Raw genomic sequence first — 22,027 nt, forward strand, 5'->3', positions numbered from 1 at the left:
GGCGTGGGGCTGCTGCACTCACTGGGCTGCCTGGCAGGGTACGGGGACCTGGGACTGCGCCGGGGACTCTGGAGCACTGCAGGGACACGTCGGCCTCCCTGGGACAACTTGACCCCCGAACTGCCATCAGGAGTGGACGCTAAGGCCCGGCGTCAGGTTTGGGGCCTTTTTGCATGGGGTCCCAGCTCTACCCCGGGAGGGGCCGTGGCAGGGGGAGGGCAGTGTCCCGGTATAGGTGTTACCCCTGGATCGACTCCCGACACTCACACACTCTCCCAAACTACAGGGGCACAACGTGGCGGGCTGTCCCACGCCATCAGCGATGACCATGGACACAGTGGCCTGGCTAGGAGCAGGGAGTCCCGGAGCGCGGTGTCCCGGAGCGGAGCGTCCCCGTCGGGGCCGCGAGAAAAGGACAAACCGTCCCGATCGCCCCGTCACTTCGCGGACGGCCCTGGGCCTCCGGGCCGCCAGGGGGCGACGCACGTCTCCGCCGCCACGCGTTGTTCATCCGCGGCGGGCCGGAAGCACCAGCCCTTTCTCGGCAGAGCGCAGCCATGGTGAGAGCGCGGCGCCGCCGCTCCCCGCCGCCATCCGCCGCCATCCCCCGCTCCCCGCGGGCTTTGGCCGACCCCCCCGGGGCGAGAAGCGCGGGAGGGAGCCCGGCGCCAGGGTCCGAGGGGCGGGAGTCTGAGGGAGCCGGGGAGGGATGGCTGGGGGGGACCGGGCCTGACGGCGGCCCGTAATACACCCCTTCCTGTAGGCCCGCGGCCCCAAGAAGCATCTGAAGCGCGTGGCTGCACCCAAGCACTGGATGCTGGACAAGCTGACGGGCGTCTTTGTGAGTGCGGGCCTGGGTTGGGGTCGAAGCTGGGGTCGGGCTTGGGTTTGGGGTTGAAGCCGGGATCGGAGGAGGGGCCGGGGCCAGGCTGCTCGTGGCAGCCGCAGTCACATCAGGGGAAGTGTTCGGGTACTGTGCGGAGGTGAACAGGGGTAGTTGGACAGAGCAGGAGGTGTTTGTTTAACGTGGGGGTCCTTATGAACAGCGTTCGTTTTCCCCCGTTTGCAGAGGATGTGACGGGGTCATTGGCTGTTCTCTTTTGAGCTGCTTATTGTGCTTTTCCACCTCTGGGTTGAGATGAATGGTTGTGCTTTGTTGGGGGCAGTTTTGTGAGGCTGGCAAGACATGGGAGAAACTGCTGTGAATACCAAGAACGGAGAGCTGCAGCCGGTCGCTGCCTGCGCGGCAGCTGCACTTTGTGCTGCTGCCCTTGCATGCTCTTGCGGGCACTGTTGGCGCCATAGTTTCCTTCTCTGGGGCAGTTGATGCTGCTTGAGCCTCCAGCAGAAAGCTTCTGTCCGCAGGCACCCCGCCCATCAACAGGCCCACACAAGCTGAGGGAGTGCCTTCCCCTCATCATCTTCCTGCGCAACCGGCTGAAGTATGCTCTGACAGGAGATGAGGTCAAGAAGATCTGCATGCAGAGGTTCATCAAAATAGATGGCAAAGTCCGCACCGACATCACCTACCCTGCAGGCTTCATGGGTGAGTAGGGTTGGGGCAGTTCCTTAGGCAGCTCTTCTACACTGTCAGGGGAGTGTTTTGTGGGGTTGGCATTATTTGAGGGGCAAGGTTTCCCTTCTGGAGTTGAAAAAAAGATACGTATAAGCAGTTGTTATTCAGTTGGGAATTGTGCACAGCAGTGAATACCAAAGCCAGATGCCTGTAGCCTGTAAGTGCCTGCTTGACGTGGGTAAGTTGCTGTTCAGATTCCAGCCTTCAGCAGTTATTTCTAATTTGCAGTCTGTCACAGCAAAAGATGTGAGCCTGTGGTCAAGGGTAGATCCCAACCTCATCAATCACACCCTAAGTGTTGTTCAGCAGTGCCTGGTTATTTTTAAACGTAACCTTGATGCCAAGTTAGGGTCTTGAGTAATGAGCTGATAACAGCTGCTGTTGTATTTCCCTGTCTGCAATCAGATGTCATCAGCATTGAGAAGACAGGTGAGCATTTCCGCCTGGTGTATGATACCAAGGGCCGGTTTGCTGTGCACCGCATCACACCTGAGGAGGCCAAGGTGAGGAACTTCGGGGTGGTGTAAGCATGGGTCCAGTTGGGTTTAGCTGGGGCAGTGTTTCCTCCTCGGCATCTCCTGAATGAGAGCTGATGTCTCTCTCTTCCGTGACAGTTGAGGCCATGCTGCACTTGCGGCTGGGGCATTCGGGGTTGTGGTGAAGCCTGTATCGGGGAGCGGTTCCTTGGTGACATGAAAGTAATTGACAGATGGGTATAGGTGTACTGTCTGGTGCTGGAGATGGGGTGGAGAAGAGTCTTGGCTTTGCCAGCTAACAGTGACCAGAAACATGGAACCTTGAACTTCTTCCATGAAGCCTTGAACTTCTTCCCAGGACAACAAAACTGCCTTCTCACCCTGAATGCTGGGGAGCAACTTTGCATTTCCTCAACCCAGGCATGTTGTGCCTGAGCTGCGAGGCCACGCTCTGCTTTGCATCTCCTTCCTTAGGGCAGGCTGTGCAGGCACATGGCTGTGTGGACAGCAGACCTGGCTGTGCTGGAGCCAGCTCTTTGCTGTGGTTTGGGACTTCTGTTCTCATTGTGATGTGCTTCTCTAAGTACTCTGTGTTGGTCTGTGAGGTCCAGAGAGGCTATGAGGGAGATAGGGTGACAGGCAGGAGGGAAATCAATGCCCTGGAGGGTATGGGTATCTCTTGGGTCCTGGAGAAATGCAGCCTTCTCTCTCTGTTGTGTGCCCATGGGCTTCAGGGAAAAATAAAGGAACTGCCCTGGTAAAGACTTTCTTGTGAAAGTGCAGCCAGTGTTTGTGGGGAGGCTGAAGCCCAAAGTCGACTGCTGCTCCCACAGCAAAGGTGTTTTCTGGTGGGGCTGTAGCAAAGCTGCATGGTAACTGTTCAAAAGTCATTTACTGAGGCAGGGAGCTGGGCAAGTCACTGCCTGGGCTCATACTGTGAGCCCTGAGTGTCTGGGTGTTCTGCTGTGACTGGTGGCTCTGTTCCCTAGTCCATGGCATTGCTCACTTCCTCAGCTGAGAGGTGTTGGGTTTTGTTTGCAGTACAAGCTGTGCAAGGTGAGGAAGATCTTTGTGGGCACCAAAGGAATCCCTCACTTGGTCACTCATGATGCCCGCACTATCCGCTATCCAGACCCCCTCATCAAGGTGAATGATACGGTCCAGATTGACCTGGAGACAGGCAAGATCACAGACTTCATCAAGTTTGACACAGGTAAGTCTTGCATCCTGTTAAAGCACTGTACCTTTCCCCACTGTGGAGAGCAGAATGGAAATTAAATGCTAAGCGTATTTGCACTGAAATAGAGAGGCAGTGGTGTCAGCCTTGGGAATGTGTTTGTTTCCCAGGAGCATGTCCACCTGCAGGTGGAGCAGGGGATTTCTCCTGTGTCCTAGCAGTGGGAAGCATTTGGCATAGGGACTTGGCAGTTCTGAGGCGCCAGGCAGAAGCAGCGAGCTGGTGGGGAGGTGCTTGGGCTTGTCTCTTGGTGGTGAGAGAAGGTTTCAGTCACAGAGCTGTAAGCAGTGGGTGGAATGGGAATGTTTGGTATGGGCAAAAAGCCCGAGTGGAAGGACTTCACCACAGCAGCTGGTGCCAGCTCTTGTCACACCTGTATTCCCTTACTCAGGTAACCTGTGCATGGTGACTGGCGGTGCCAACTTGGGCCGAATTGGGGTGATCACCAACCGGGAGAGGCACCCCGGGTCGTTTGACGTGGTTCATGTGAAGGACGCCAATGGCAACAGCTTTGCCACCAGGCTCTCCAACATCTTCGTTATAGGCAAAGTAAGGCTGTGGGGGCACCAGGTGGGGGGGTTCTCTCCTCTTGTGAGGGCCTGCTGGCTGTGGCAAATAGCCTTAGTGTTTCCTTAGGCAGCTGTCTTTCCACACAGTGGAGCTTCAGAGCTGGCCTCAGTTCTGACTCCCTGTATTTCTGCCTGCTCTGGGAAGGGGAAGAAGCATTTGCAAATTGAGGAATGCAGATGTTTTCAATAAGCAGCCCTGAAACCTGGGAGCTGGGGGCTGAGCAGTGCTCAGACCTTGGTGTGACCTGGGCGGCTGCTCTGACTCAGAGTGCCCCCTTGAAAAGCCTCTGCTGTTTTGCCATCCCTGACGGGTCCAGATTGGAGGGGGGCAGTGTTTTGGTTTTTGCTGAAGTGCATTCTTCACGGATGTGACTTAAAGGCAGCTGTAGACCTTTGCATCCTTGACACCTTCCTTAGAGTGCCTTGCCACCTTCCTTAGAGTGCCACCACCATGTGTACCTGGCCCAGCATGAGCAGGGGTGGGCTTCTGCTGCTTTCCCCCTTAGAGGGAGAGCTCTGTTGCTGTCTGGGTTTCCTGGTGTGAAGTGGTTTCTTCTCCCTTGCTGCAGGGCAACAAGCCATGGATCTCCTTGCCCCGTGGAAAGGGCATCCGCCTGACCATTGCTGAAGAGAGAGACAAGAGACTGGCAGCCAAGCAAAGCAGCGGATAAAGTCCAGCTCATGCTGGCTCTGGTGCTGTCAGTGTGTTAATTAAACCGTTTACTACATGGCTCTGACTGGCTGGGGAGCATCCTGAGGGCTAGGGAGGGGAGCCATGCTGCTAGTGCCAGGCCCTGCTCTTCAGAAGGTCCTGCTTCTCTGGAGACACTCCCATCAATCTGAGCAACTGCCACAGCCACATTCCAGAAAGGCAAGAAGGAAGGGTGGGAGAACCTTCAGACTGCTCTGTTCCTGGGAAGGTGGCACAAATGCTCCTGGATGTGCAGGAGGAGCAGGGATCTGGGGAGAGCTAGCTGGGCTCTCCTGTATCCAGTGGTGCCAGATCAGCTTGAGGGATTGCCCCAGCTGTGCTGGTTTCAAGGGTGCTGGCACTCAGTGTACAAGCCTGGCTGATGGCCACGCAGTGGGGAGATCTCTCAGGGGCTGCTCTTCGGTGTCTTCTGTGGAGGTGGAGGGTGCAAGTGATCCCGCTGACAGCCGCGACTAGGTGAGAGGGGAATGGGCTACTAGGGATACTGAGCAGCCTGGCGATGGGCTGATGCCCTGCAGGAGTTGGGGACCAGTTGTGGCTGTGGGAGTGGCCCTGGAGGGCGAGGTGGGCAGGTGTGGGCATTGTGCCCAGTCAGCAAGGGCAGTCCCACAACTGGGTTGTGCCAGCAAGGGTGCAGGAAGCACTGTAGGGAAGGGGAGGCTGTGCCTGGGCATGGTGTGCAGGCTGGGGCCACCAGGTCCAGGTGGGTGTGGGCACTGGATCAATGCCAATGGAGGAACTGGAATGATGGAGGCATAAAAGAGGCTGAGGGCAAAAGCTCTACTCACAACCTCTGCTCTGCTTGGCCTGGGGAAGAGGAGCCCTGGAAGCTCTCCCACTCTGCTTGCCTGCATCAGCCTTGTGAGCACCTGTCTTCCAAGATGGATGGGGCACAGATGTGCACAATTGGAAAACTGGCATCTTTTATTGTCTTCATCAGGTGTCCATGGTGAAACGTAGATGAGCCTCATGAAAGTGTCTGCAGCCAGCTGTATTCTGACGTTATGCTCTCAGGAAGGCTGAATGCCTGTGGCACTGCCCATGCTCCCATCCCTCAAGTGACCCTGTGCTGCTCCCTGTGGCTGGTGTGCAGGCTCAGAGCAGCAGCATCCCCAAGGATTTTTGTGGTGCTGGCAGCAGGCACTGGCACTTGGGCTGTCCTGTGATGCACAGATGTGAGCAGCCAGAAAGCTAAAATCCCCACATTTTCACGCACAGAGCCAAAAGCAAAAATCACTTAGTTTTTATGTTGTGAAAAAGCTTCAGAAAATTGCCAAATTGAATATTTGGGAAAGTAAACCCCAATTTTTATACTAGCAAAAAAACTCCAAAATGACAACAAAATCAGTTAAGAAAATTTGGGGTGAAATATTTGCAGTTTGGGGGTGGGCATTGCTGTGGATTATCCAGGGTGGGTCAGTTAGCCAGACTGGGTTGCTTTGTGTGGGTTATCCCAAATGAAGTGTCTGCTGAACATTATCCCGGCTGGATCTGGTGCATGTCATATCTCTGTGTTTCCCGTGCATCTCCCCTCCTCCGTGTCCTTTCCCTGCTCGTCGGCTGTGACCCCCCCGCTCCCTGCTCCCCCTCCAGGCGGCCCCGCGGGACTTCCCCGGCCGGGACCCCGCCGAGCCGCGCTGGCGGGTGCCGCCGTCTGGTCAGTAGCTGCTCCTGCAGCCAAGAAAGCCACGAATGCGCGTTGACCGAAAAAGGTGGAGCGGGATCTCCCTGCTGCAACCCGCTGGCCAAAATGCGGAGCTGCAGGTGGACGGCTAAACCCGCGTGTGCGCACGGGGCCGGCAATGCGGGGCCGTGGTCTGAGCCGCCTCCCGGTAAGGACACGCCGCTGCTGTCCCACAGGCACGATGGTGGTGGCACTCAGAGTGCAAAGCGCGGAAGTGCGGCACCGGTACCGCCGCCCAGCGTTTGAGTGCCCCTGGGAGCCGCTGCCGGCGGAGTACCAAGAACAGCGTGGCTGAGCACCGGGCACGTGGCCCAGTGGTGGCAGCGGTGGGTGAGGGATGAGGTCGCGGCAGCGGTGAGATGACTGAGAGTCTCAGCGGGTGCGGAATTGCCGCCCGGGATGGCGGGGTAGAAGCTGCAGCCCACCCACCCCGGCTCCCGGCCTGGGAGTAAGCGGCCACATCCCCGGGCAGGAGCTGGGCGCCTCTCCGTGTCACCAGAACTCTCCGGAGTCTCCACCGGCCCTGCTCGCCCTGTGCTGCTGCCCCAGTTCCAGCATCCCCCCTGAAACCTGCCCTGTGCCCACTGGCCACTCTCAGCCCTGTCGTGACAGCGGTAGGTTGGCCGTCGAAGTGTCCCCAGAAGCCCCTGCAGAAGGTGGGATTCGTGCAAGGGATCTACAGTATTAACAGTCGCTGCTGCTTCTTTCCCTCTGCCAGAGGCCGCGCTGAGGATGAAAGTGTCCATTCTTCCCCGAAGCATCCCTGGGGGATGTCAGTGACTGCACTCACCTCGGGCTTGCGTGGGTCATTAGTGTCACCAAAATTGTGGGAAAAACAATAAAAAAAACCAACCTCTCCAACGTTTTTAGTGTTAGAGAATCAAGGCATTACTTTATTTTGGCCAGGATGTGGTTCTGGCCAGGATGAGCAACAGAAATAATTTCATCCACGCATTGACCGCGTTGTGCAGAGAAAATCATTCTATGACACATAGTCCTTTACTAGATTTTTCACATATTTTATACAGTCAAAACCCATAGAAATTCATTGGTTCAATGTTCATTGGTCCAATGTTCATTGGTCCCAAGTTGCACAGTTCTTAGTATTTGGTTTCCTATTGGACATAAATTTATTTGCCTTAGATGCTAATTAGGTCCTCATTCTTATCTCTCTTTTCCCAGACCAGGTGTCTTCGATCATGCCAGGGGTGATGTCTGGAACTGATGTTCTTTAATGATCGTTAGTGGTTGTTATCTTTTGTGCTCCTCCCAGTCTGTTGAGATGTTAAGCTCATCAGACCTTGCCTGGTGAACCAGTCCCCTGAAAAGAAACTTCAATTCCCTTCCCCCGGGGCAAAGGCGAACTAAATTGACAGAAGGTACATTAAAAAAAAAAAAAAAAAAAAAAAAAAAGATATAATTTCCAACATTAGTACCGGCCTTGCTCCCTCCAGGGCGTGGGCTGAAGAGGGACAGGATGAGCAATTACTGGCTCGGACAGGAGCTGCTGTGGTGGAGCCGTAAAAAGGCAAGGAAATAAAAATTGGAGGCCATCCGGCTGGTACCCACCTCCCTCTGCAGGCAAGTGAGAGCCTGCTTCTCTGGGTGAGAAGGGGAAAGAAGCATCTGAACAGGCAAATTTTCCCGGTGGTGCCAAGAGTCAGAGCTGAGGTGAGTCCAAGGTCCCTTGGGCCCTGTCTTCCCTCTTGTGTGTCTCAGGGTCTCTTTGTTTCTCTCCTGGCCCCCCTTTTTTTTTGCATGCTGCTGTGACTACTTTCTTTTGCTTCCCTATATCTCTCCTCTTGTCTCTATTTTGTCTTGCTTCCTCTTCCTACCACATTCCCTTTCCTTTTTCTCTCTGTGCTTCTCTCTCACACCAGTTCCCTTTCCTTTTTTCATACTCTGTCTCTCTTCTGCAGCTTACAGCTGTTTTTTCCTTTTCCATCGATTTGTTCTGAGTTGAATCTGCCTCTTTTCCTCTCACAATTTATCTGGTCTGTTCTTTGGCATTTTTTTCCTCTCTGTGCCTCTGTGTACTGCAGTGTGTCCCTGCCTTCCTATCTGTTTCCCTCCTTCCTTTTGTTTCTCTCTCTATCCATTTGTTTTGCTAACTGTTGCTGTGTTTTCAGTTCTGGATCTCACTTTCCCTTTCCATTTTACTGTTCATTTATTACTCTCTCTGATCCTTTTGCTGTTTCCTGACCCTGATATTTATTACTTCACCCCTCTGGCCCTGTTTTTTCTTGTTCTTCATATCTGTGTCATTTTCTGTTGTTCTCATTGTCTCTATCCCAGCGTCCTGCTCCCTGTCCTTCTTTCTTTCACTGTATCCCACTTTGTCCCTCGCCTGGTTTCTATATCGGTCTGTTGTTCTTCCACTTGTTTTCTCTTGTTGCTGTGGCGTGCTGCCTGTTGCTGTCTTTTTAAAATTTTTTTTCCAATCTGTCCCCATTGCTCTGCTTCAGTCCTGTCATTCTCCTGCTCTCTCTGTCTCGATGGTCATAAACGTAGAGACATAGGTTTATGCAGAAGTGATTTTACAATGGTTGCAGATTATTTTGAAGTTAATTTCCTTAGTGAATGCTAAGGAATGGATCTGAGACATGAATTAAAATATGCTCACTGTCCGTATTCCTTGATGAAGGAATGCTTTAAGGAACTTGTCTGCTGGCAGAAATCAGGGTTTGTTGGTCTGAACCTTCGTTTGAAAAAGTCTGTTGTGCATTGAGATGTAGAATATAGAAGTATTACCCTTCCAAAGCCATCTGAAGATAACGAAGACTGTTGCATGAAGGTTTTACTGGTATCTCGTTTTCTTTTGAGGGAAATTTGATACTTGTTTATGGATATTATTGCAATAACAGTGGTATGTGTGAAAATAATCACAGTAGTGATAGTGATTGATCTGGTGTTTCTACGGGAAAAAGCTTGGATCAGGAATTCTCATTGTGCTGTGAGCTCAGTGCTCCCCTGCCCAGGGGCTGCTCCTGCAGCCGGGGCTTTGGGTAAAAAAAAAGCTTTGGCTTTTTCCCCGGCTTTCTGCCTGTGACCTGCTGCCACTGGAAGCTCATCAGGAGCGAAAGTCTCTGTTCGTTTGCCTAGCTGTGACTGGACAATTCTAGCAGTTTATTGCAGAGATTACGTCAGTCCATGGTTTCGATGCTCCATGGTATAAAATCACTTCTGCTGTTCAAGCCAACACAGTGCAGAAAGAGGTTTTCTGTATGTTTGGCATGCAGTTCCATCTGATAAAACCCTCCCTCTTTGCTCCTGAGCTGAGCACTTGCTCTGTTTGCAGCCTCTTCTACAGTGAGGACTCATTGCAATGTTAATGGCAGGAGTGGATCGTGTGAACACACTTGTGAATACAAGTTTGGGGAGGTGGATTGTTTTTTAGGGTTGGTCGGTTTGTTTTGCACCAGTCAGTCCTGCCAGGACTTAAGATTCAGTGGCAAAAATAGAAGCAAAACCCCTCATGTTTGTATTTACCATCATTACTACACACCGAACGATTAAGTACGGTGTTGCAAACAGATGCTGTGGGTGGTAACACGCAAACAGACGCGACACCCACCCGCCCGCGTTCCAGTGTTGCCACGAGCCGGGCCCGGCCCCTCACAACGTGCCCCGGAGCGCAGCTTCCCAGCAGCTGGGACGCTCTTCTCGCACTCCCGGCAGTGCTCCCGCAGGTTCTATGTCGTCGCCGGGGCGGTCCGAGGCGGCGGAGCAGACCCTACTCGTGGGGAACTTGGAGAGCCGGGTTAGAGAGGAGATCCTCTACGAGCTCTTCCTGCAGGTAGCGAACTGGTACGCTTGTATATCGAAATGCTGTTCTAATGCTCGAGAAGAAATATTCCACCAATGGGATGTTTAGTTAGGAGAGTTGGGCAACGTGCTCTCCAGAAGTCCCTTCAAGCCCCGACCCTTCAGTCACAGTGTAGAAATACAAAGTAGTTGTTCCTGTTTCAAGCCTGAGCTTAATTTCTACCCGTTTTCTAGGCTGAATAGTAGTCTGCTCTATAACCGTAAATGTAAGCTTAAGAAAGTTTATCTTCCTAGAGGACATGAGTAATAAAGTACAAAATGCAAAAGTGATAAAGATTCTCTTAGAACACAGTTTTGCATTATTCTTCTGCATGGTCTTTAGGTCATCCCAGTAACTTGTCTTTTCCCCTCGTTTTACCTTGTGTTCACTCAGGTTTCCCTTTTGGTGCAACAGCCTATGCTTCTCATTGTAGTGTTGCCCTGTCTTGGAAAGTATCCAGTTCAATATTCCTGCTACGGCATAGTCCTAAACAATGCATCTCTGACTTCTAGCTCTTCCCCCCCCCCCCCCCCCCCAATCAAATGATGAGCAAGTATCTACTGCTACTTCTAAGATATTATATTATTGATTAACTGGAAGGTAACTTTTGCTATGGAGTCAGTAAATTAGTCTTCCCCTTTGGGAAGCTAATTAATATGGTATGGTATTCTAAAAATAATAAAAATTCTGATCATGAACGACAAAACAGCAACTGATGCTTGGTTCCCTTTTAAGATTTGCGGAGCTGATTTTTGTTTGTAGAAGGCTCAGAATTTGAGCTTTGGGAATGTGGAGAGACATTTTCAAAGTAAGAAACTTACTTTTAGCAAAAGAGAATTCATCATGAAATATTCAAAACACAACGAAATGTTAGCCTCTACTAAATAATAGAAGTTTCTTTCAGGCTGGACCATTAACCAAAGTGATGATTTGTGAGGATAAAGAAGGAAAACCTAAGTCTTTTGGATATGTCTGCTTTAAACACAAAGTATCAGTGCCTTATGCAAAAGCCCTACTGGATGGAATCCATTTGTATGGAAGACCAATTACTGTGCAGTATTGGAAGGGTACGTTTCATAGTCCCAATGGTAAAGTTTAAGTGTAAATTTTTAAACTTTTTAAAGAACGGTTTTGAATCCTACAGTCTTTTACAAAGATAACAATTTGTAGTTGGAAAAATTTGTTGTTGTTGTTAAGAAACAAAGACTTCCTATGGCTTTTGCAGAGGGAAGGATTTAGTCCTTGTGCTTTTTTGTTTGCTAAGAGAATACAATAGATTGGTTCAGAACAGCATAACTTGAAAGTTGTGTCAGACACCGCTGTATGGAAAACAGCAATCCAGGTTTTCATGCCAGATTACATTTAGGAATTGGGGTGTAACTTTACCTTGTAGTCTGACAGGAAAAGTTGATTCAGTAAGGCCAGCCACTATTGAGCTCTTGGATCATTTTTAGACTAAAGCCACAGCTTTATCAGAGCTGTTGTTTTAAAGGGAAGGGATTGTAGTTCAAAGAATATATTGAATTCAAACTCATATTCTACATTTTATGTATATGGAACTAAACCTCCGAGCAAGCCAATGAACAGGCAGCATTTGCTACCCAGACATTAACGACTCGTGTTCTTGCTGTGCCACTTCTTCCTTCTTCCTTAGGACTGTGCCACTTCTTTCTTCAAACAGAGCAGTTGCTGGGTTTAAGCAGAATAGCTGAGGTTCCTAAAATCAGGAGCATCTCCTGTGTCTGTAATGGGATGACAGAGATGCTGTTCTTGATTACTTCAACAGCCCTGATTTGTGCTTCTGTAAGTGAATAAATGAGAAATGAACATTTTCAAGCTGTAAGATGATGCTGTTGATTATCATCTGGCATAAAATGACACCATACCTTTGTATACTGCCTTAGATCTACTAGCACACTACAGATGACACTAAACACTTTCTGTGGTTTTTAACTTGTTAATTGAATTGTCATAACTGAATAGTCATTACACTCTTGTACTCTTGTCTTATTTACAGGGACTTCTCACTCACCAGAACTAGACAGCTGTATGCATGGTTTTGAAAACCATATTGACTTAGATTCTCCTGCAGACAGGTAACAAAGATCACCTGTGAATGAACCTTATGATTATAATTAAAAAAAATCTTATTAAGAAAGTGAATTGATCTGGTAGAGCAATTTTGAGGTTTTTCATTAAAACAGCATCTTGTCATTGCATCCTTACTGAGGGCTTGCAACAGGCTGCAGTTGCTTTTAATGTTTGGTTGTTTAGCTTGCCAGATGTTTAGTTAGCTTCAATTCTCCATTCTTTATTTGTTTCTGCAGTATTCAGGACCATGAGAGCATCCTGAACCCTGGGTTTTGCACTAACAATGTTTTCAGTCATTGGGGGAAAAAAAATCTGACAACAGAGAGCCTTTTTTTAACCCTCAGCGAGTTTACACCTGCATTTTTTGTGTGTATAAGCACAAACAGCTGTCATGTACATCTGAATGCAGAGTTATAAACCTGTTATAATGGAGGTCTGAACACCCCAGATTCAGTATTTAAGCTGAACTCCCATGGTGAGATCTAGTACCCTTTTGTGTGTGCACATATGAGGATTGGTCATTAATTAAGTTTGGGTATATTTCCTTTGTTCTATCTTTTTTTTTCATGTAAGTGTTGTTGTTAATATCTCACTTGTCCTCTTGGATGTTCCCATTACAGCCCAAGAGTTAAATCTCAGCACTCTGATAAGCAGTATGTGGTGGACATCCAGCCTTTGTACATTTGCTTGTTTTTCCTTTAGGCATCAAGAGCCTTCTGGAAATTCTCCATTTCCTTTTACTCCTTTGCCAGTGAACAACAGTCTACTTCATGATCACCCTGGCTTTCAAGAGGTGGTGAGTTTGTGTTAAAAGTTAAAAATTTGGGAGCAGTTTTAGGAAGCTGAATGCATTTTGCATTTCTGCAAAAACCAGTGCTTACTTCATGTCTCAAAATGTGCTATAAGCACAATATTAGGACACTTCAGGGTCCTCTAATAACGAGATCTACCAAACCAAACTATTTTCTTCCTGCAAGAATGTCCTATGCTATATATAGCATAAGGAAGCTAAAAATGCTAAAGTCTACAAAGCTCTCTCCTGCACTGTGTTCCAAATGGTGGGACAAGTTGATCTCATTGGACTACAACCACGCAAGCAACAGCTTCTTTACATATAGCTAATTCCATTGGGAAACCTCTCAATTCAGAAATGCCCAGCAGAAGTTTGAAATGTGCAAAAAACCCCCTAAAATTCAATCAGTCACCACTGCCCAAGTTTGGGACACGACAGTCTGAGGGTTTCTGGCCTGAACCTTCACGTGCCCACGTAGGTCTCTCCTTCATGATTTACTTTCACAGCAGTAGATGACAAGAACTCACACTTCACTCCCCCTCTACAAGACTCTGGTGCACTGGACCATTTTCGCCCTTACCTCCTCTGTCTGAGATATTCCACAAAGCAAGGAAACTGGTCTCTTCAGGTGGAAACTTGTGCATCAAACCTACTCCCCAAACACATAATGAAGCTTCTGAATTTTTTGAGTCTGTGGACTGGTAGGACTGAAGAAACCCAGCTTTTAACGTGAGGTACCAACTGTGGACAGTCCTGCTCACCCAGTCTGACTCTGGACTGGCCAGCCCTTGGAACTACAGAAGGGGGGCAGTCTTGATCAATTACCCTTGTTGGCTGCAATCTGAGCAGGAAAATGGAGAGAATCTGTTCCCTGTTGCATGGATGGGGTGGGGGGCCTGCCCTCCCATCTTCCCAGGCTGTGTCCTGAGAAGAGCTGGTGCTTGTACCAACTTTCCCATCTCCTCTACTCCCTTTGGAAAGCTCAAGTGCACCACCTTCCCGTCTGTGCTTGCTGATAAACCTACTCCTCAGTAACAAAGCAAATGATATACACAGTGCGACCAGACTCAGACCAGCACACACAACCAACTTCATCCCCTTTTCTGCTTGCCAGAGAAGATAGTATTGCAGTGTGTCTCACATGATAGTTTATTGAAGCTTCAGCAGAGAGTGATCTCATTACCAGTGTGCCTTCACAGATCTAGCTCACCTTGGCAGGTTGCTCACTTGGGAATCTTTCAAGCTCCTTGTTGGAATGCTTTGTTCCACATTGACTTTAAAGTTGGTTAAACCAGGTTTGAGGAACTTGCAGATGTGCATGCCTTTACATTACTAATAGGCACTGCAGTTACAAATATTTATCAAACAGAGATGAGGAAATGAAAGGAATACCATGTTTGTTTACCTTATGTGGGGACTAGCTGGCAATTTAATCTTAAATCAGATTATGTCTCTGTTCTAACTTTGCCATGAAAAATTTGTCTACTTTTCTGAACTATACTGGATTTATTCTCAAACATTCTGTGTTATTTTATAGTTTGTCAGTCTTTTAATTGTATAAGTCATAATGCATGCAAAATTCTTTAAAATTTCCCCTTCACAGTGTTAACAACTCAAGTTTCTATTTCTCTAAATGTACCATGTTTTAGCATAGCAGTACACAGTACAGAGTCCAATAGGTTAACAATTTCTGTATTAGCAGATGACTCCACCAATGCCTTCAGATTTAACCTTTTCCTCCCTATCAGAATCAAACTGCACAATTTAAGACTGCACAGAGTTCTCCTGAATTGGCCACATCCAAGTGGCTGTGAAGTGCAGCGAGTGGGATGAAAGAAAGAAAGAGAAAATGGCAAAGTTGTGACAATGACACTAGTACTGAAGATGATAAAAGGAGACAAAGGCAGCGTGGCCAAAACTGCAGAAAACACAAAGCCAAGAAAAAGACACATTAATGCTGGATATTTTTTATTACTATATTTGCTTTCATCTTTCCAGTTTGAATCTTATTAAAGAAGGAATGTTCAAGATTCATCGTATTTTTGAAAAGTGCTATGCACAGAAACATAAAATACGAGTCAGAAGGGTCATCAAGTCCAGCTGGACCTGCACCCACCACACTGTCCCCCTTCCCGTCCCCTCCCAGCATACCAACCCACTGGGGAACAAGTTCTCCCCAAAACCCAACCAGAGCCCACTGAGTCTGCAAGGTCTGGCTTTTGTGCCCCTTCTACACTCTCTGCCACAACTGAAAGGAGTCTGGCTGGCTCCACTGTACTTGCAATGGCCCTTTAAGTAGCTGCACATTCCACAGACCCAGCTACATCAACCTCATACCTTTACTTAATAAAAGGCATTGATTAGAAATATATTCACAGAATAGTTAGTTGGTGGTTGGAAAGGACCTCTGGAGACAGTCCAATCACCCCACCAAGGCAGGGTCACCTGGAGGTGACACAGGAATGTGTCCAGGTAGGTCTTAGTCTTGAGTGTCTCCAGAGAGGGAGGCTCCACACCCTCCCTAGGAAGCTGTCCCAGTGCTCTGCCACCCTCACTGTACAGAAGTTCTTCCTCATGTTAAGGTGAAGTATGGCTGTTCATTACCACTGAAGTCAAAGGCTATCAGCTTGTGTAGCTGTTTGTACTTATGAGTAGGTGATCAGAATAACCACTGGTTTATAACAAGCAAAAGAGTTTATTGATTTGTTTTTTCTGGTAGTAGTAGTAGTAGAAGGACCACATTTTTCCAACATTTTTTCAAGGATGGTTCAGTTCTTGTGACTTTAATACATATGGATATATTTCTGCATTTAACAAGAATGAGTTTGTCTAAATAGAAAATAGATTATTTTCCAAATCCAGAAAAATGTGAAACAAATAATTGCTAGACTGTGTGCAAGACCTGTCCTGCACTGTTGCAGCTATCCTTACTCTTAAAATAATATAAGCTTAATATAAAAAAACCCCGAACCCAGGAATAAACCATAACAAATTGTTTACCACTGAAATCTACAGAAACATTACCTGAGCAAACCGCATTGTTAACAATAACAACTATTTTTTATCAACCGCTTCACAAAACTGGATGAAAATTTGACGGCATATTGCAAAGCACGAAAATCAACAATAAAATGCTTCATTATTTTTATTTCTGTGCAAAATGTTAAATGGCTGAAACAAACTACAAACATGCCATCCCTAGAATTAAAAAAAACCAAATTATTAGATGGTGCATTAAGTGCAAAAGCTTCTCCACGTGCTTAGATCTAGTTTTGGCTTCAGTTTGGATTGAAGTAATGTGTAGAAATGCATCTCCTTTTTTTCACTATGAGAACAGTCAGGCATTGGAATAAGTTGTGCAGAGAAGTTAAGCAGCCCCCGTCTGTGGAGGTTTTCAGACCAGGCTGGATACAGCCCTGAGCAACATGGCCTAACATAATACCTAATCCTGCAGCGACTGGACTAAAAACTACCTGAAGTCACTTCTAACATGGATGATCGTATTCTGACAGAGTATTGTGACAGAACTACTCTTAGTAAGAATCTACAAGCATTTCTGTTTGAAGGTTCACCATCACTTATTTCCTTAGACAAAATACCCTGAACTGGTATCTGATAATTTACAAGCAGCTTTCATTTGAAACCAAACTTTGTTATAACTAAGTTAGACTGTGATACTATCAAGTGTTGAGAGCTTGAAGTATGATTTCAGCAAGGACCTTAAAAATAAGAAAACAGACCGAAAAGTGTACAAAACTTTACACCTGCACATCAAGCATCTTTTTCATATACATTTTACATTAAATATACTGTAAGAATGACAAATATCTCATTTTTGATGAACCCTCAAGTATATCTTTTCACTGGGAGCAAGAACTTCTGTAGGCAAATGTCCCTCTCCTGCCTCCTAGACATTTTTGCATTCCTCATGGACTGAACGCAGTGCATGGAGGGCCTCCACAGTCACTGTGAGCTTTCCAATTACTGCACTGGCATCTTGTGAATCAAAAACTAGAAAGGAAACATCAGAAAACAGCATTAGCTATTTAACTTAAGATTTCACTTTTGTTTTGATGATTTTCCTTAGTGTTTGGCAGATTAAAGGGCACCTAGCATATGCTAAAGAAAAGGGAGAAATAAATAAATAAATAACCAATCTTCCAGTTCAGGTCCTCAGGCTATTGGAAATTAACCACTCTTAGAACCAGAATGTACATCAGTAAATATTAGTGTTGAATAACTTAAAAAGGAAGGTGTTGATATAATAATTACCTATATAAAAGAATTATTTTTCACAAGATGTAAATAAAGATGTTCCAAATCCTATTAAAGACATATTTACATACATAGGAGTAGTTTGAAGTAAAAATACACCAATTACTGCATTTTCTGCACTGTGTATGATGGATGGGTCCAAATGAGCCTCTACAAATCACTCAGTGAATTGTCATTTTCAAGACCAGACTTCAGGGGACTGTATCCTTTTTACTTAAAAGAAGAACAGGATAATTGTAATTAATTATATCTGAAGATAACACATTCTATTGTCTCACTTTTTATACTGTCCTATTATCTCTGAGACAGACTGTTAGATGTTTTTACTGTAATATTTTTCATTCGTCTTCTTGCTTAGCCATTCACTTAAGTGCTTCAAATTTCACATAAACCATGTTGACATAATCAGCAATGAAAGGAACAAAATATGAAAAAGATATATGGTTGCAATCCTCAAAAAGAATAAAGGAAGTTTATGTTATCTGACTTAAGAATGACTTTATCTTCATGCGGTAGTGTCCTGTGAACTTCCCTGTATCTAGGTTTATTATTTTTCCTTAAACCAATATCCAACTCAGAGAACGTGTACATTACTTAGGAATTCTGTTTATTATGCTCTTACATTTAATTGACATCTGTGTCCAGATCTTAAGAACTGTTCCTTTTACAATGACTTCATCCAAGAAAGTATACAGATATATTCTTTTACCATGATCTGACATATTAACATAAAATTAATTTAAATTCTCTGAAACATCTTAGTTTTCAGAAAATATCCAAGTTTATATGTTATGGATGCAATAAAAAACCCCAAAAAACTGTACAGCATATGCAGGAAAGGGGAGAAGTGCAGAATGGAAAAAGAATAGAATTCTTTCTAGCTATTATTATAATTTTCTAGCTATTATTATAAATTTCTAGCTATAATTATAATATTATAATTATATTATAATATATTATTATAATTTTAGATATAATTAACATAAATTAAAAATTAGTTTAAATGTCTGATGATTAGGGGAAGAAATGCTCCTCACAATACTGAAGTAGTTGTCATTACGTGGTAATGATTAGCTTACAATAACCTGGAATAAAACCCAGTCCTTCTGGTCCTAATAATTCTCTCAGATGGTGATTAGGGATTTTAAGAGTTTTTTGAAAAGTGACTTTCAAAAATTATGTTTACATAACTAATCAATCTTATCAAATGGGAATTATGACAGTGGGAGGTATGGTCATAAATTCCAGAACAAAAACCCAGCTTCCAGTGAGAGATTACAGAATACATTTTTGGAGGAGCTTTTGTACTTGGAGAAAAATGATTGGTGGAGAAAAGCTTAAGCTGCTCAGCCACAGCATGAAATGCATCAAATCTGTATATTATTTTTCCAGAGTATGGAAATTTGATTCTTCTTAGAATTTTCCTTATTGCATTCCTGTAACTTTGAGTATTTTATCAACAGCATGGATGCAAACTGTGTGTGATAACGGGAATGGATAAGAAAGCCTATTTCTTTCCCTCATTACTCAGCTCCCCATTGCTCAAGGTACAGGAATTAGACACAGTAGTAGAAGTGGTAAAGTCCCATTAGCCTGGCATTCTGTTGGGGCTCACCGGAACTCTTGCTATCGCAAAAGGCACCTTGTGAACGTGGGTGCTCTGCATCCAGTCATCGAACTAGTTCACTTACAGGAAAGGAGAGTGACTCTTTTACAACAGGTGCTTTCAGCTTCTTCACTGAGCTTCACCCCAATGGGGAAAGAAGAAAAGGTAAAGAGAAAAGTGCACCACTGTTAACCATGTCCCTGCTGCCCTGGGGAACAGGAAATTGAGCAAGGAGAATATTATCCTCACTCTCTACAAAAGGACCAAAAAGCCTTCTTGAATCTTCTTATAAGTGTTATAAAAATGCATCCTATAACCCCAGGAAATAGAAGATTCCACACTTCCTACTCACATCACCTTGCTCTAATGCGTCACAGTGAGTTTGGTCACAGTGTGTTACAGAAGGGATTCCTAACCAAAAGGGAAGGCTTGCTAAAAGGGATTCCTAACCAAAACCACCAGTATTTCATATTGTCTCATACGTGTTTCATATGGAAGAAACAGACTTGAAGGTACTCTGGGGGTTATAACGTAATTTCAAATAAAATATAGACATTGGTAATACCAAATTGGTGATATAAATTTTAATACAAAACAAATTTTTATACAAAATATATATTTATCATCCTACCATAATGGAGTATGTTGTAGAAAAGAGAGAATTATAGTAGTGGACATGGCTTGAAAGTTCTTAGGTTTTATAAACTAATTACTATGAGGTGAGAATGCTGTTTGGTTTGGGGTTTTTTTAAAACGGACTATAAGGAATAACAGTAATAGTTAACTTTTGCAGACTTCTGCAAACAATGTGGAAGTTATTAGTTAGTATTAAAGAATTTCTTACTGAAACAATGTCAAACAATTACTTGCACAGCAAAGCCTGCAAAGCAAAGTAGAAATTCAACAAATTTTAGGCTACAGAACTTTACAAGAAAGTGATCTTTAAAACTCACCATCAATATCTTGCTCAATGATATCTCTTTGCTTCTGGAATATCTCTTTTAAACTGACATAAGCAAACCCAATATCCTCGCATTCAAGATCCTGTTCATCTTCTGGGGGATCACTGACCACTGTAAATTTTAGGCTAAACACACACACAAAAAGGTATTTTGCCTTCAAAAAGGGTAAAAAATCAAATTACAAACCATAAAAAAGGAAAAACCACACTATTTTACAAGTTTAAAATGCATAGAGGTGGAAACATTTGGTGTATGGGCAGAATCTTTCCACAAATTTTGTTTCTTGGTGGTCCTCTTGCTACGATAAAATGGGAAACTGGACTACTGATGAGCTTCTGCCTTCCTATTTATTCAATACAGAACTGAAATTTCAGCACAAGCCAAACCAGACATTCTGATAACTGCAGGAAACAACCTACTTAGTAACACAGGGGACAGTAGTGACATGATGGCACACGTAAGAGACAAATGCTTCTGTTCTGAGAAAAAGCTCACTGCTTTTTACCTTAATTTTACCTCTGGTTTGTAAAACATTTAGTATAGATATCTAAGTATTTATAGGGGAAATTGCAGCGCACAGACCAGCTGTTTTCTTTCACGGTGTTGAGGGATCCATCCAGTGCAGGTGGCTCAGAAGCAGCTGCAGATTGAGCTGGAGGAGCCCAGCCCAAGGCAAGAGGCTGTGAACTGCCATCCATTAGCACAACAAAGGGCCCAGGGACCTGTGGCCCAGTCAGGGGAGGGACACCCAGAGACAAAGCAGGAGCCAATAAACCCCAGACTTTGGGTACAGCCAGGTTCGGGACACTCGGGGACGTGGCAGGAGGTGATGACCCTCAGACTGTCCCTGAGGGTACGAAAGCCCAGGGGTTCCTTTGTTCAGGGTTCCTCCTCGGAGGCTCCAACTTGAACTCTTATTGTCTTGTTTAATTACTGCACCAAAATTAATTTTTTTTAAGGATTGGGACCTCTCAGACTCAGCGACTGGAAACCTGGGCTGGAGCTGGTGAGGGGAACTGCTCTGACTGGGATAGTGTGGAGGGTATAGCTGCAAAGGGACCTCAGTCCCAGCTCTGGTGGTGAAGTGTGACTGCCAGAGTGGTCCTGGATGGTTGGACAGGGAAATTTCTTTAGCAACTAAATTATCTGTCAGAAAAAAAAAAAAAGGAGTATTTTATCCTCATTATTGTTAAATCTTAGTAGAACATGCTTTAGTAGAATATGTTTAGCAACCTTCCTAATACAGATGGCAAAATAAGGGAAGTGGAATGAAGAGCGATCACTCTCTCTTACTCGGAGTGAATCAGTGATTTGTGAATAAGATTTACAGATGACTCTGACACTTCAAATGCAATCAGCAGGTGTCCTACTCTTCTGTGAATTAAATGGATCTTTAAAGTAATAGCTGTTCCATTTTAATGAAGATTGACATTCAAGAAGAAACATAATAAAAGTATGTAATTCATTCTCCCCAAGTAATGCACATGCTATCTCAATGAAAAAAAGTGAGTAAGAACAAATTTATTACTAGGAAATTGAACAAGTCTAATTTATAATTTTTCTCATATGTATTCATATAATAGATGTCTGCTACATCCATATATATACACTGTTTTTTTTTAATTTTTATTTTTTTAAATTCTGGGGCCAAGGAACACTTTCTGCAGTTCTTAAGACTCCTTTTAGTATTCTGAATTCAGAAAGGAACAAATGTACTATTCTACCATCGCACAGATAATGTGCTTTTCAAATTCATTACTGCGAGACTACTGATGATAGGATCTAGAATCACTTTTGTAGAACGAAGTTGTTAAAACAACCCAGTAACAACACAACCTCCCCCCAATTAAACCACAGCACTAAACAAACAAACAAATATTAGATGAGGTTGCAATATTTCATTCCATATGCACCACCTCAGAGAAGAAATAAGACCAGCTGCCACATCAGAATGCAGGCATCATTTCTAGCTGAAACAATTCTTTTTTTTCTTGTTAGTTATGCGTTAACTACTTAGGGTTACCTTGTTAGTAAAGACAAAAAGGCAAACCACAAGCATTATTTACAAAGATCTATATTAGGGGTTCTCAGCATTAATCTGTACCTGTCAGCAGGTAGATCTGGCTTTAGAAGAATTGATTTGAGGTACTCTCTTTCTGCATGATTATCTTCCTTATCCACGTTTATCACTGCAAAGTGAATAAATTAATGTAATTGGTTATCAATTGTTTTTCACCTATT

At 45.2% G+C, this 22,027-nt stretch overlaps 3 protein-coding genes across 12 annotated transcripts in view; 2 read left to right on the top strand and 1 right to left on the bottom strand.

The window, feature by feature from the left end:
* The first annotated feature begins 368 nt into the window (after positions 1–368).
* On the top strand, positions 369–4,588 carry RPS4X (ribosomal protein S4 X-linked). The gene is made up of 7 exons (XM_069015864.1): positions 369–560; positions 764–841; positions 1,366–1,546; positions 1,982–2,079; positions 3,094–3,265; positions 3,681–3,838; positions 4,428–4,588. The coding sequence occupies exons 1-7, from the start codon at positions 558–560 to the stop codon at positions 4,527–4,529; spliced, it is 792 nt and encodes a 263-aa protein (XP_068871965.1). The 5' UTR covers positions 369–557; the 3' UTR covers positions 4,530–4,588.
* A 4,623-nt stretch (positions 4,589–9,211) lies between these two features.
* RBM11 (RNA binding motif protein 11) lies at positions 9,212–15,529 on the top strand. The gene is made up of 5 exons (XM_069015863.1): positions 9,212–10,050; positions 10,964–11,126; positions 12,077–12,155; positions 12,853–12,946; positions 14,692–15,529. The coding sequence occupies exons 1-5, from the start codon at positions 9,949–9,951 to the stop codon at positions 14,755–14,757; spliced, it is 504 nt and encodes a 167-aa protein (XP_068871964.1). The 5' UTR covers positions 9,212–9,948; the 3' UTR covers positions 14,758–15,529.
* Positions 15,530–15,618: 89 nt separating this feature from the next.
* The window catches only part of RPGRIP1L (RPGRIP1 like), a 47,050-nt gene continuing 40,641 nt past the window's right edge, over positions 15,619–22,027 (bottom strand). For 6 of the 10 annotated variants that reach the window (XM_069015843.1, XM_069015845.1, XM_069015847.1 and 3 more), the window contains 3 exons: positions 21,891–21,975; positions 19,778–19,911; positions 15,619–16,954 (listed from right to left, as the gene is read on the bottom strand). In XM_069015843.1, coding sequence (XP_068871944.1) covers positions 16,851–16,954; positions 19,778–19,911; positions 21,891–21,975 — 323 coding nt within the window. In that variant the 3' untranslated portion in view covers positions 15,619–16,850. Of the gene's footprint in view, positions 16,955–19,777; positions 20,933–21,890; positions 22,023–22,027 lie in introns of those variants that run through there. The other 4 variants (XM_069015849.1, XM_069015848.1, XM_069015850.1 and 1 more) reach the window with 4 other exon arrangements.

This window comes from Aphelocoma coerulescens, chromosome 4A (assembly GCF_041296385.1).
Source record: "Aphelocoma coerulescens isolate FSJ_1873_10779 chromosome 4A, UR_Acoe_1.0, whole genome shotgun sequence".
Lineage (NCBI taxonomy): Eukaryota > Metazoa > Chordata > Aves > Passeriformes > Corvidae > Aphelocoma > Aphelocoma coerulescens.